General features: G+C 45.7%; 1 protein-coding gene across 2 annotated transcripts in view; it reads left to right on the plus strand.

Annotated features, from left to right (window-relative positions):
- Positions 1–801: 801 nt before the first annotated feature.
- Positions 802–14,998, plus strand: part of LOC107192054 (potassium voltage-gated channel protein Shaker) — a 107,316-nt gene continuing 93,119 nt past the window's right edge. The window contains exon 1 of one of the 2 annotated variants that reach the window (XM_015581243.1): positions 802–1,533. In XM_015581243.1, the coding sequence (XP_015436729.1) occupies positions 1,118–1,533 (416 nt within the window). In that variant the 5' untranslated portion in view covers positions 802–1,117. Of the gene's footprint in view, positions 1,534–7,181; positions 7,322–14,998 lie in introns of those variants that run through there. The other variant, XM_015581247.1, reaches the window with a different exon arrangement.

A 14,998-nucleotide genomic window follows, 5' to 3' on the forward strand; every position in this document is an offset into this window, starting at 1 on the left:
CATTTCTATGTACTGGCTTCGAGCAGCAGTCGACGATGCATTGAAAAAACGTACGTTCTCTAGACTCTAAAAGCATTGTAGGGTTTTAGGTCTTGCGTCTATTGTGCCTAACCGATGAACGGGCGAAATCGGAGCCAAGGCCTTGCAATTCTTTTGCGAGAGTTGTTCAAATGGGGGATGACATTGCAACTGGTTCTTGCCGCGTCGCGTTCTCCGGTGCTGCCACCCCGCGGAATCCATCGACGTCAGTTGTCTGGCACAGGGCAAGAGGATCCGTGGTGGTGCGCGGAGTGAGTCGGCGTGATCACGGAACGGAAGGAAGAGACGGTGTTTGGACATTGGTGTAGACGGTACCGTACACGTTACCACGGTCTCCGCTTCCCACCTGGCCTTTTCCTCCCTCCTTACCGCCTATAATCCCGACCATTCGTTCTTTCCGTCTGTCAACCGTCCGTCTGACATTCACCGGAACAAGTAGAGTTCTCGGAGCTCGTTCGAATGAGGTTGCACGTGCGTGAATCGAACGCGAATAGGTGGTTTGGTTGTGGCGTAGGTGCGTCGGACGGTGGAAAGATAGTGGTGGGATCGGTCGCGCGCGTACACGAGCTTGAGGGTAGCCAAGGGCGACGGGGTTGCTTGCGGACCGCTGCAACGCTTCGCGGGTACTGTCAACGAGTGTGCCGCGTCTACAGGGTATCTGACGGCAACAGAAACTGGATCCTGTATAAAAGGCAGGCACCGGGAAGGAAGGAAGGAAGGAAGGAAGGAAGGAAGGAAGGAAGGAAGGAAGGAAGTAAGGAAGGAAGGAAGGAAGGAAGAAAGAAAGTCGACGAAAAGGTGGATCAAATTTGAAAGGTAGAAGGAAGACACCGAGGAGGAGAACGCAAGATATCGACAGAGAGATAAAGAGAGAGCAAGTGAAAGAGAAATAGATCTTTCACCTTGTCTTAGGTGAAGGAAAGAGAGAAAGAGAAGGGGAAAGAGAAAGAGTAAGAGTAAGAGTAAGAGAAAGGGGTAACGTAGTCGTGCGAGGCGGAGGAGCGATAAGCAGCGGCAGGAGCAGCCACGGAGGCAGAGCGAGAGACGTGGAGTGAACGGGCGATAATCGAGGATTTGAATGGGTGGGCCGGGAGCCGGTAGGGTTAGCAGGCACGAGCTGAACGCGGTGCCAAAGAGCCACGTCGGTCACGGGGATCGAACCCTCGTAATCGGCGAGCCAGCAGCACCGGCATCACCAGCATCGTCACAGGTCTGTCGGTGTCATTCGACATCGGAACGCGCGATCTCGGCATCCGGCCTCGTCCCCGCTCAGCTGCCGCCTTCGCCGCCGCCTCTCGCCTCTCTGCATATCGCCGTCGACACCAGCTGCGCTGCCTTCAGCAACAACAATACCACCGGGTCGCCGAACGCGGTCTCGGACGGCACCAAGACTGCTGCTACCATGTCCTCGCCGCCCAAGCATCGTAGGGGCTTCGACCCCAACGACGTAAACGCCAACGATTATCGCCGTTATCGTCGCGTTAAGACGAGACGGTGAGTCCTCTCCCATCTCTCTACGCTCTCTTCTTATCTTATCCGTCTGATCGGAACTACCTGTTCACCTTGCCGTTCACACCGGTTGATCTCTTACTGGCTCGAGTCACGCGACATCGGACTGCTTGCACACTGTACAATGTTGTACAGTTGTACAATATTGTCTCGGGACGGTTTGCACTATCGGGCACCGGTTGATTTTACCTGTAAGGATAAACAAAGAATGTTTAGTCGCGTGAACCGATACCTCTGTGAAAATTTAATTCGAAGATTCAGTTTCGGGTCTTGCTTGTTCCTAGCCAACCAATTGGAGTGTCTGGTCGGTATTTACTCTTTCTACTTGTATATACCGTCGGGTCGGTGTTTCGTGCGTGTTCTAACTATTTTTCAACTATTACAATTCTATTTCGCTTTCTTTGGACATACGTACGTACTCTTTTACATTTCGTTTAATGGACGGTCCGCACAAGTGGCCCTCGTTCCGTGATTCGACCAGTACATCTGTTACCCGCCTATACCTTGTTTTCATGTTCTGTCTCGTTACCCACTGCTGCAACCATCCAGCTACTCTCGTGTCCGCGAGTAGAGCGGCTCTATTTGATATTCGGATTTCATTCCGAGTGTTTCTTCGGACGTTGACCGTTGCCGAACGCGGCTGAATTTCTTTAATTACCGTTATCCAATAATTTAGACGGCTCTGCTCGCGTCGAATAGACGGAATATCCCGATTGCAAAGATTCGGCTGTGCTTAATCGATGTCCCGCCCTCGAGGATCGTGCGTATTTGGAAATACCTTCGTATCGCGCGCACGTGTATCCAATACAATAGTAAAGCTTCGCGGAAAATGCCACCGGGAAATACGTTTAAACGTCCTGCATTCTAGCGACTCGCGTATTTTCCCGACATATAATTTTCGTCAACACTCGTTCGACCGCCCGTAGCTCTAGTCCGCGTTTCGGAAATGATCTCGAGGGCGTCGAGCCGATCGCAAGGCGAATCTGAACGAAGCATGATCCCTGATCCCGAATCGTTCCTCCGGATGACGATGTCATCCAGCCTGACTCACGCAGCTTTCACTGACAGCGAATGCACAATGTTCACAGAGGCTTTGTATGTTCCACACCGTGATCTTGGGCGCCGGACACAGACCTCCCCGACATCTCCCGACATATATCTAACAGCACGAGGCATTAAAAAAAAAAAAAAAAAAAACCACACACACAAGCTTGCGATGTTCGATGTTGGATCGCTTACTGGTTGTGTTCCCGTCACGAAAAATGCGACGAAAGTCAGTCGAACGATGTCACACGGAATCGACTAAAGCGTATCGAACGAAATTCAAAAAACAAACCGGATGGCATTGTGTACAGGTGAAAAGAAGGCCGTACCTTTGCAGGTCTATGTTCCCGTTGCTTGGTCGGACCAACGAATGAGTCCTGAGCGAGCACTACCAGACAAATCGGATATGCCATTAGGAAATATAAACGAATAAATAAATAAAAGGAGAAAAAAGCGGAAATACGTAACGCGACCAGAATATTTGGTCTCATCGCTCTCCCGATGCTTTCGATCGGAGCTTGGAATGCGATGCAATTGAATGAAATGGAATGAAATGGAATGAAATGGAATGAAATGGAATGAAGAGCTTTGCACTTTGGACGATAAAGCTTTCACGCACTCCTCGATTCCCGTGACGTGGACCGGGTGAGGGACGATGCCCGTCCTCTTCACCCTCGCCTCGCGACGAATACCTCGAATGCTTTGTTCGATGTGTCGGCCTGACAGAAAATTACCTTCCGCCCTGAGAAACGTGCGAGGAAATCGAGATCGAAATCGAAGCTCGAAATCGAAGCGGCGGAAACACTCCGGAACCTGCCTTCTTCCCTTCATTTTTGCCCCTCCGTTCGCATCGAGAGAAACGTTTCGCGTAACCCTCACGACGCGGCGCGACGTCTCGATTCATCAAAGAATCGTGCTCCTAGAACCGGTAAGATAAATGGGGTAATTTCAATTTCGCGCATTCGACGAATGGCCGGACCTGTTCCGAAGGGCGCGGAAATGAGGAACACGTCAGCGCTCGCTCGATTTTCATAGAGGACGCGAAGGCAATTGGGAACTCGCGGAAAGAGACGGATTTTTTCTGTAGACAAATTAACTAAAATCAATCCTGGTTTTCCCTCGCGACTCCTGAAACTGGACTGCGAGTGCTTTTGCATTTCTAGTACGATACAGCGGAATGTACGAAATACAATAAATTACGAACATGAATAAAGGTAATGATGTTCGTCTCTTTATTAGGTTACTTTATATGTAGGTTAGTCTACTTAAATTCATAGATAGAATAAAACGGCGAATCGGGATAAATAAATAGACTACCTACTGCCAGGTAAGACGCATTTTTTCTCTCACTGCCCAGCAATGTTCTGCGTTTATGTGTGTTCCGAGTGATGGGTAGCGACACTGTCCCCCGAGTACGCAGTCCCGGGAAACATTGCATGCGTTTTTTTTCCCATCGAAATGTGCACGTCTGTTTCCAGCTGGATGATTTTCGTCGCGATCCAGCGTGGATTTGCGGAAAGGACGGAAATCAAGTGGAACAGAAAGTCGATGGTCTTTGTGTTAAAATATGCATTTTTGGTATCTTTGATGTAGACTTACTTAAAAGTTTTATTACTTCTGCAGCGAGGAAGAATTTTTGTCGTTACGGAAACGATTCAATCGATAGCGATGAAATATCATACGTCGAGATGAGTGCACCACACTGTCTTTCATTTTCTATTTCTGCACGTACACGCGTGGCCGATACAAGAATAGGATGACGGTACTTGGGATCAAGTGTCTCCAGTTGCACGATCGCTCAAGCGTTCTCATTGTCAGTCGGTTCAAGCGTTTGATAACTGGAACGTCGATAAATTTAAATAAATCATATCTTTTGGTCGAACAAATTTAAGTTACGAGGTACCTATTTATTCTGGTACAGTTAACATACGAAAAATTGCGTTCGTTGGATGTCCTATAATAATCAATAGTCATTAAACGTAATTATAGGATCTATTTAAAATCGGTAAGATATTTGTCTGTTCCGAGCTGGAGTAACTTGGTCAAGATAGAACGATCACCTTTCACAAAGATCTAACACATCTGTAAAATTGATATGGTTATTTAAATCTCTGAGTATCGAGAGACATCATCGATCTGTGTTAGAAATACATTTTCCGAAGCTTTATCTGTGATCTAAATTACCATATCTAGAGCGATTGTCCGCAGTATTAATACCGATTTCTAAGGCGTCTTACCCACGATAGCGGAACCAAATATTATTGTAATATAGGAACAATAGTTGTAAATTTATTTTCCCGATGGTTACCGATTCAAGTTACGATACTCATAGTATTGAAAATTTCACAATTACACATATGATCGTTTATCCGATGTGTTACAATCGATCCTGGCGTCACTGGTCACCAATGACACACCGGCAACGACAACGTCAATGGACGTGTTAACGACCTAGCTCGCGAAAGACAATCATGTAGCTCGATAAATCGAAACTGAACAGAGATTACTTGACAATGTAAGCGACGGATGACGACTTCAGCGTTCTCCGATTTAATAATTATTACATACACGTCGCGAGGGAACAAAGTGGAACAACGGATAGGCTATATTTACCTGGTGCGACAGCGGCTCGCGATTCATGGCGATCTGCTCTATGTGTGTGGCCGACTTTTCATATAATAGTAAAGTAGAAAGGAGTGTAGCTTCTTTTTGCCGAGATTTAATTTGCTCCTTTTGCCCGAGATTGAATTTACGACGTCAGCGTCGGTTGGTCGGCCGACCGTCGTTGCCGGGCGCAAAAGCCGACGACGAAGGGGACGAAATGTGGACGATAGCGAGGAGAAAATTCTGAATCCGCTCGAAAGTGGAACGCTTTCGTGGATATATCTGGTTTACGCGTTATCAAGCACCGAGGGAGTTCCTCGAGATCGCCGGCTGCCATTTATTTGCGCCGCCTTTGTGCCGTTTCCGCAAAGAAATATGTCCCCGTAACAATTTTGTGTTGAAAACGTGGAACGCTAATTACTGAAAACCGGCTGTATTCGCTGACGGTGCTTTTATCGAAGAACAGGTACGATTAATGGGATTTCTTGCGAAGTTCACTTCTGTAAATAATGAAATTCTTCTCGTCGAGCTTGATCACGCGAAATATGAAACGATTCGAGGTTGCAAATGTTTGTATTAGAATTTAGAATAGGCTGGAATTTGTAGAAGGATTGTCATTTGAAACGATTGATCATCGAAGCAGTTGAAATGGGACAGACTACTCGTTTCACAGAGTCTTCGGTCGTTTCTGTAAATTCCGTTACGCGTTTCTGCAGCTGTCGATCGCAATTGGCCGCGAGTAGGTGCTAATTTCCCGTCAAGGCGAGACATGAACGATAGTGAAACCCTAATTCAGCGTTACGTAAGCATATTTCCCACAAGCCCATTTTTTAACGTGATACTTCATTCAGCCGTGGTATTTCTTCTCAGTGGTTACAAGCTTTCTGAAGCCTTTTAAGCGTTTGTAGTGTAAACCGTTGCCTTCAGTCAACCTCGTCGCTGCACACCGCTGTCCCCTTTCCTTCTTTGCTTTCCGATTATTCTCCATTTCCTATGTTTATTTTGTACGTTTATTTCGTTATTATTATTTGTGTCAATCTGAATTACGGCAACTAATATTTTACGCGACTGTGTTCGATCTCTCTCTCTCTTTCTCTCTCTCTCTGTCTCTCAGTAGATAACACCTTTTCTTCAAAAACCTTCCAGTTTATAGTGAAAACATTTGTAAAAGGAACAGCAGAACATTCCGGCAAAACTATTCCAAAGTAATGGCAAAATAGGAATTGTCTCGAAGGATGATACACATATTTGAAGATTGGCTAATATGTAGTAACCGAAAAATTGAATCGATATATTGTATATTCCATTTAGATCCCAAGTAGAGAGAAAATGATGATATTGTTTTGAAAACAAAAGAAGGAAAAAGAAGTGAGAAAAAGAGATACATGCGTATCTGGGTTAAACAATCAGGCTTCCACCGGTTCAATTAAGGGGTGGTCAGTCAATTGATCCGTTAATACACTCCCGGTAAGCTCGGTCGATGCTCCTTCACGACCAATTTCGTGTACCAAGGTTCCGAGGGGTTTTCGTTGAAATGGTTAACATCGAGTGTCCATTCGACGTTTGTGTAGAGAAACTTTGACAATAGCATCGGTACGTCACTGAAGATACCGCGACGTAGCATTGGTCAGGCCAATAGTATCTCCACGGCCGACACGATAGTTAGCGGCTGCTCGTAAGCTCGTATGCACACGGCTTCAGTTCGTCGTCGGTGAACATCTGTTTCGGTTCGCGTATCGATGAACGCAGCGCGGGCGCCCCGATCGAGTTCGTTACCGCGCGTTTATGCACCGGAGCTCGCCAGCTTCCGTGGCCTCGTCGGCATCGCGGTCTGGATCGCGCTCGATGGTACTCTCGCCTCAATTTTCATCTATCTTCGCGAGTATAAGTGTGATTGACAGATTCCGAGCTTCGTGCATAGCTGCGAGATGACCAGTGATGACTTTCTATGGAACCGTTTATGGTGATCTGGTAGGTAGTGTGATATGGGTCTCGGAGCCCTGATCTTGGATTCCGTGGTTCTGCTCGTCGTTAGCAACATTATACTGCGTTCTCTCGGCATCTGTCACGTGTGCTTGCCGTACTCACTGGTCTTAACGGTATTCGTGGCCAGCGCACTTTATTTGTAAGTACACTATTCAGTATTTTGGAAGATATACGCGCGGCTAGTGTCCCGATTTTTCCGAGATTTGGTTACAAGTACCAACAGGCTACCGTCACTACGTATACTAACCACGAATATGCACAGTGCGGCAAGGAAGCAATGACATAGGACAGCAAGCTTTTTCTTTGATTCACTTGACTCGATCATCAAAAACCTTTATATAGTATTAATAAGGTGTTGCTTTTTTTGTACAGTCGTGAAAAAGACTGAAAACTCTAATTCCTTCTAATAACGTCTGTAACTAACAAGGCCCGTTGCAAGATTGTCCTGAATATCGGATACGGATTGAGAACGCTGATCCATTAACTTGAATTTTAATTTCGGAAAAAGGTCAGCCGCGGTCAATTTGGAAGCGTAAATGGGGTGGTTGAGCGAAAGAATCCTTTAGTTAAAAACATCGTAATGTCTGCTGATCTGCGAACAGGGGCATTACCATGCTCCATCGAAAGAGAATTAGATCATGTAAAAGTAGTATTATTGTTTGCCTTGGATAAGACCTCGATTCATTGGTTACGGCTGTTTATGAAACTTTGCTGTCGCCAGGTATGCCGACAGATTCGATTACTTTGTTACCGCAGTATGTATGTTCGATTCCTAAAAGCCCACCAGCTTTACGATCTCTTCGATCATTGGGTTTACTTGTACTCTCTATCGAGACCGTAAAAAATTAGTGAACGTGTCCTAGATCCTTGTAAGAGAATAGTCCATCGACGTTGAAAGAGTGAAGTCGCAGGATCCAATTTTATCGGTACACTTTGACGGGTAATTACGGCTAATAAGGGTACAGGGAGTAAGGACGAGAATTCGAGGTTTAGACGACAATCGATATCGCTACTATCGACATTCGAAATAAATTTTTCTGTCTAGCTCGTCGCTAGAACACGACGGATGGCTGTTCGGTTGTTTTTATTAGCGGCAAGCGGCAAGCGGCAACGGACGGTCGGGTTTCGCGTAATTAAAAATTGAGAACGCAAGGCGATACGGTCTTTTGGGACCTTCGTCGTCGAATTACGAACTCGAGACAAATACAGTTACTTACGTTTTTTTTTTTTTTTTTTTTTTTTTTTTTTATTCGAGTAGATTAACCCTTTGCGGTCTGAACACCAGCTTGGTTTTTACATAATTATCGGTTCCTCGTGTTACCGTGTTTTTAAGCAATCTTACGAACCATGGTACAACAAAGTTCTAACCGTATACCATTGTGCGCGGTCTGACTATAAACGGATACAACTACTTTCCGTTGACTGGAACCTAACCTGAAATAGAGTCGTCCGGGTGCTCTATACGTTTTAGATTTAATTATTCAAGTAACCAGAAGAAAGAAGAATATCTCGGCACGCTTGAAAACTACAAGTTAGATTCTTAAACGCGTCCTTGTATTCATAATTAAACGTCGGATATCGAGCTTGTTATTTGTCCTGAGATGGACGCCACTGTCTGTTGAACTTTCTATCGCGGTTCGTTGTCCGTCTACGGACGTAAGTATACATATATGTATACATATAATATGTACATCTGCAACTGCGTTCTGTTCCGGAGTCAATGCAACGCTTTGTCCCTCGCTGTCGATTTTCTACGAAACGAAAGTTTCGAATCGCAGAAACGAATCAGATCGTAAAGGGTTGACCGTTGGGGATGAAACGGGGCCAATTAGCTTGAGTAGGAGAAAGCTGGCCGGTATATCTGTAAGAATTCCATTCCTCTCTTGATTTAGGCTCCGAGGCGGGATGCCGCTAACACGAAACTCTTTTACGCGATGTCTTGCCTAACAGCAACTAAGCGCAACTCGAGGGTTCGAATGTGCCGGAGAAGATGACGAGCTGGATCGAGAAATTGTTGTACTTGTCGGTGATACTTCCGGGCGGACAGGCTGACCATCGTAGTCAATTGCAACGGCGCAAGAAGCGGTGACATTAACACACTAAGTTGCGCGCTTTCTGTCTTTGCGTTGCGTTGCGTTGCGTTTCCCTTTTGCACCTATCCGCCGCATTAGTCTCATTCGTTCATGCCATCTGCTTTACTCGTCGTAATGGCGGATATTTATCGCACGGAACAAACGTCTCGAAACAAACATCTCGCGTGGCTCGAGACTTCTGGGTGGAAGCGTGTCGAAAAAAAGTGCTTTTACAGGCTGCTTTCTTGCGTTATGTCGGAATTTTTCATGAAATACACACGATACTTTCTTCACACTATAACCTGAAAATCTTCTACATTTCTTCCTTTCTTTTGTTTTCATTTCTTTTTCAATTTCAAGATGCAACACTTTTCGAGGACGTTCACATCCCGAACACTCGAGTGTCGTTGATACGAGTAGGTACACATTCTTTGAAATTGTTACACGTCCTCCTTATCGCTGTTAACTCTCTTCTCGGATATTATCGATTAATCGAGTCAAATAATTGGTTAACTTGTTATACGAATAAAAAAACGAGGACAAGCACAAGAAGGTTGAAGAAAATTCGTAGCAAATTCGACGAGATCGTTCGGTGACATTAGCTACTTGCTGATCCTTAGAATCATGTATCGGCAATTAAGCGGTAATTACAAGTAGTTTTTCAGTCCTGTAACTACGTCGATTATAGGTAATACTTGACTACAGTAACTAGTTACGGTATAATCGACTCCAGCTAGAAACTTCATCGCTAGGTGATTGTAGTTAGAAAGAAGAAATCATCGAATGCCTCGCAGCAGAGCTGGTTGGTTATTTCCATGCGGACAATCAAATACTGTTTAAATTATTCTATGTATCTCGAAACGAAGGAACTGATCGTTGAAATTACTGTGTTTTCATTCCCAATTGAAACTACAACACAGTTTTCTGGACAATAACTACAGATACGTAGTGCCAGGTAGGATAAATAAAAGAATTTGCAGCTTAATTATTATTTATGTACATATGCATTACAATTCGATCCATAAGCAGTCGAATGTAATGTCAAATTCTGATGAAACATTGTGAAATAATTGAAAGGCATAAACAAACATTATCTAGAGAATATCAACGCAAGCGTCCTATAATTGTATTTATGAACGGGAGAGTATGTAAAGAAAGATTACGATAACAGACAAAAGAAATATGCAAAAAACAATGAACAATGTAACATTTTAAATCTGTAAAGCTCGTATCACGTGGAATTGAAAAGCTTATCGTTAGAAAGCGCAAACAGAGCGCGTTGCGCGTTTCCTCGGAACCCTCTCGAATCCGCCGCGCCATGCCATGCCGTCTGGTTGGTAAGGCAGGCCTCGAGAAACGATAGGAGAGCTCCCGCGATCGGAATTCTATGTACATGCTTGCAAACAGCTTGCGAACTCTACGTTTCAGTCTAGTTTTCAGAGCTTCCCGCCAGACGGCGTTTCCAGCAATTTCCATCCTCGTTCTCGATATCGGCATTACTCCAAGAAATAACCTGACTTCCTTGAACTTCCTATAGAGTCCGTTAATCATTCCGTGGTATCTGATCGTCTTTTCTTTTCTTAGACGTAATTAAACCAACAGTGCACTCAGCCAATGAAATTTCTACCAATAGAGGGGAAACGAAATCTTTGTTAATTACTGTCGGATGTTTCAAAGAAAATGAAATCATTCCCCTCCTCATCGTTCCCCGCGTATCGAACTGTAGAAGTCTTTTCTATTTTCTGTTTTCCATTTAAAAATCCATGGAACACGTATAAGTGTCTGCAATGTACCTTGTTTTATTTAAACGCAGACTGGTGCAAGCGTAATACCACATACTGTATTGCAAACGAAAATAGAATAATAGATTTGTAACGATACGATCAAAATTACAAGGGAACATCAGTAATTCTTTTACGGCTAAGAAATTTAACAAAATTCTTACGAAGAAGTATTACTTAATCTATACAGATCTATTTTTCGTAATATCGTTTTCGGTTAGGTACTCCGTCCCGTCATTTACACGACATATACGAGAGGCTGCAAGCGACTGCTACTGTAAGACACAGCAGGTACTCCTTGCAGGTCACGTTATCGTTAATTATTACGTTGACTAAACGCACGCACGGTCGACGTACGCTGGGATCGGTCGATTAGATGAAACGATATTACGGGCAGTTGCGTCGGGAATTACGAAACGCGTTGGCCTAGGTCGAGGCAAGGATGCTAGCCACCGGGGTCGAAAATTACCGCTCGTTCATCGGTCTGGATGATCGAAACGATTCGGTAGCTGTCGATTAGTCAGGTATCGATCATTTCTGTGGACTAGATGAGAGGGCTGTTACCGTTCAGCCACGCCATCGAACCGAATCGAGCCTTGCCACGCCACGCCAGGCGTTAGGTTCTCTGTTTACCGAGAATCCTGAATTAGGTCTGGGTCAGTGCAGATAAAAGATTTTCACGTGTCCTAGATTCGCGCTGGTTGCCGTGTTTGGGGCTGTTATCATCGATATAAGGGATCTCGATACCGGCGCGGCGCGGCGCGGCGGGGCGGACGATTATGAAAGAACTTTCGTAAATATGGAACTTTTACGAGGGTGTGTGTTAATCTCTTAAATCTGCCTTACGGATATTCACGACTGATTGGTCGCGCAGTCTTTCAGTTATAAACTGCCGTTGGACGATGACATGGTGAAAGTGCTTGGTCGTCTGGCGAGCATTACAGCTTTATTCCAGGTCTATTTGATACTAGAATAAAAGATAGCCAATGTTTTAGAGATGGTTTCGACAGTATTTATACTCGAACCTGTGTATTTTGGAATAGGTTGTATACATACATACATACATACATACATACATACATACATACATACATACATACATATATACATTTGTTTAATTAATTACGAAAGAGACCTATAACATAACAGGGACCAATTAAAATATCCTGTACACCGAAAGAAATTGCATAGATTACGGGGTGGCTAAATAAAATAATGAAAAAATAAATCGATCTTTCGACGGACGGCCACAGCATCGAGATATTGCCAGAACGATTTCTCAGGGTCCGTAGTCGAGGAACTTTTATTCAAGAAAAATTGCTGCTATGCCCGTAGCTATCGGCGATTGCATCATCGACGTGTTTGCAATTCGCAGTTCGCACCAAGTACTCTCGTTTATCGTTCAATTGAGGAAGTAATATCGAACGGTCGTGCCTTGGAATTCCTGGCGTATGTATAGTAATCGTAACGACGCGTTACTTGCGTCGCGCGTTGCGAGTCCCGTTAAGTCAATCCGACGATCGACGATCGAATTAATAACGATTCTATAGCCAGCGAAGCTGCTTCCGCGATTATCGACTTCCATGGTCCATTCTATTGGGACAGCTAGGCCGTTGCAAGGATAGTAATAAATAATTTTGTAACTTTCACGTTAGTTCGGGGCACAATTCGATTTGGGAACTCGGTGAGCGTTCCGTCTATCGCCTGTCGCCGTGCTGGCTGGCGTCGCGACAGCTACGAAAACGATCTCGGGGTAGGTATGCTGTCGACAACTTTCAGCAAAATAAGAATTTGGGGTCATTCTGTTAATATGTATGTCGAACACTACTCTCGATTGTGTAGCAATTATGTCTTTCGAATTAAATCTTGTTCAAGATTCGTGTCCATTAACGTGTCTTGGCTCCACCATGATCTTTGAAAGTGTTTACCTTCACAACGCGGGTGATATGTCTACTTCGAATTTGTTCGTGAGTAGGTATGGAATCCGTTTAATTTCCTGTGATTTTATCCTAACACGTCGAGGCGTGACCTTGACATCGATCCATTCCTCGTAAGAAAATCATGTATACGGTCGCTTTTAAGAGAAACGCCCACCTGCACCGAACTGGGTATATCTGCAGATAATCCGGCAAAATTGCGTTTTCCCGTTCCGTACAGTGTTTTCTCCCGCCTGTTCTTTCCTCGCTCATACATACAATCTAGAACACTTTCTATGTGACTCAGACCTTAGAAACTTGTCTTACTTAAGGGATGCAAAGAAAATATTAAATATAAGTACAGTCAGTGTCAGTCGGTCACAGTCGGTATACCTATATGAAACATTCACTATAAAAGGATACGCAATCTCGATAAGTGAATACGAATAAATAACGTTTGGACAGTATTTGGCATACCTACATCGAACCGAATAAAAACTATTCTAATTTACCGGAGAATACGATGGAGATTCGATAGGAGTGGCACGCGATGCAACTGGTTCGACGTTTGAAAGAGCCAGACTATTCGAGGTGGTTCCGCGCTCCTTTGCACGCCTGGAGTGGCCAAACTTCTTTGGCAGCATCTTTTTCCCTCGATTTCCGTCTTCCTTTCACCGATCGATGTCCGGCCGGGCAAGAAAGACAGGATTTACGAGAGCACTTCCCTCCTCGGGCCTCTCGGGGGAGAAGATCATTCTAACTCGCTTATCCGTATCGTCCCGACAGAGATTCGAAGGAGGAACCATTTTGGATCAGCCTCACACTGGTACCGCTTCTTCGCCCCTTCCATTCATTCCCAGCGTCTCACCCTCCTCGCGACCTTCCGAATCTCACCTCGAGCGTCTCCTCGCGTCCTATACCACCCGTACGGCTTCCCGGTTGATCGAAAAGCCAGGCGATTACGAGAAACGGAATAAATCGCGACAGGACACGCGGAAATCCCGAAAGAAGATTCAGAAGTGTTCGAGCATAATACTCGAATCGAGTCGAGTCGAGTCGAGTCGAGTTGAGTCGAGTCACCGGTGCAGCTAGATATCGACTTTGGAACTCCACGCACGAATAGCAAGGAAGGGAGGGGCGGTGTGGCGGGGTCGAGTGTTGTCGAGAACGGTGGTAGATTCCACCCCGTGTGCCGTTCATACATCCGCGCGCCCCTATCATTGCGCGCGCGTGCGAGCGCGTTCGCGCGCACAAACACGTTTCAGCGCATACGAACGCGATCCGAAGCTGTTCTCTGGACAGAGACACCAAACGAGCGACTACGAGCGTAACGAAGATCGCGCGTGGACGCTAGCGAGCGAGCAGGCACGCGTTACCCGCCCAATGAAAACCCCACCCTCGCCCCTTCCTTGGTGGCTGACTGAACTCACGAGTGAGAGAAAGAGAATCGAAATCCAGTCGCGAAGTAGAAGGAGACGTAGGTAGAGACAGATAGAGCGAGAGAGACAGAGACGGTTCGAGACCGAAGAATGAGAGAGTGCGTTGAACGAGGGTGGGAGGTTGCGACAGAGAAAGGGTAGAGTGAGAGAGAGAGAGAGAGAGAGCGAGGCATCGACGAGAGAAGAGGGATTTTGCAGCGACGGTGGCGCCGTCGTGCAACGTCGCGTCGGTTCCAGGCAACAAGCCTGGCACCTCCACTGTCCTTTACCGCCCTGTCCCACTAGGTCCGACCAACCGCGTCTCCTCTATCCGCCCGTACCTGTAAACGCACAACCACCTTACCACTTCAACCCGACGAAAGCTTCGGCGAGGTTATTCCTCGTACGTGAACCCCTCGTTGCCGCCTAAATGGCCGCGAGTCATCCTTCCTCGTCTTTCGTTGCTTTTAACGCTCCACCCTTCTCCCCTTAAGTCTCCTCCTGCTCTCTCGCGCTCGCTTCTTTCTCCTTCCGCCCTCTTTTCCTCGTTCATTCCGCCTGTCGTTCTCGGTCCTCGTTGTTCCTTTCGTACCCCTTGCGTTTTACCCTCTCCTACCCTCCCACCATTC

The sequence above is a fragment of the Dufourea novaeangliae genome, unplaced genomic scaffold (assembly GCF_001272555.1).
Source record: "Dufourea novaeangliae isolate 0120121106 unplaced genomic scaffold, ASM127255v1 scaffold7, whole genome shotgun sequence".
NCBI classification, from domain to species: domain Eukaryota; kingdom Metazoa; phylum Arthropoda; class Insecta; order Hymenoptera; family Halictidae; genus Dufourea; species Dufourea novaeangliae.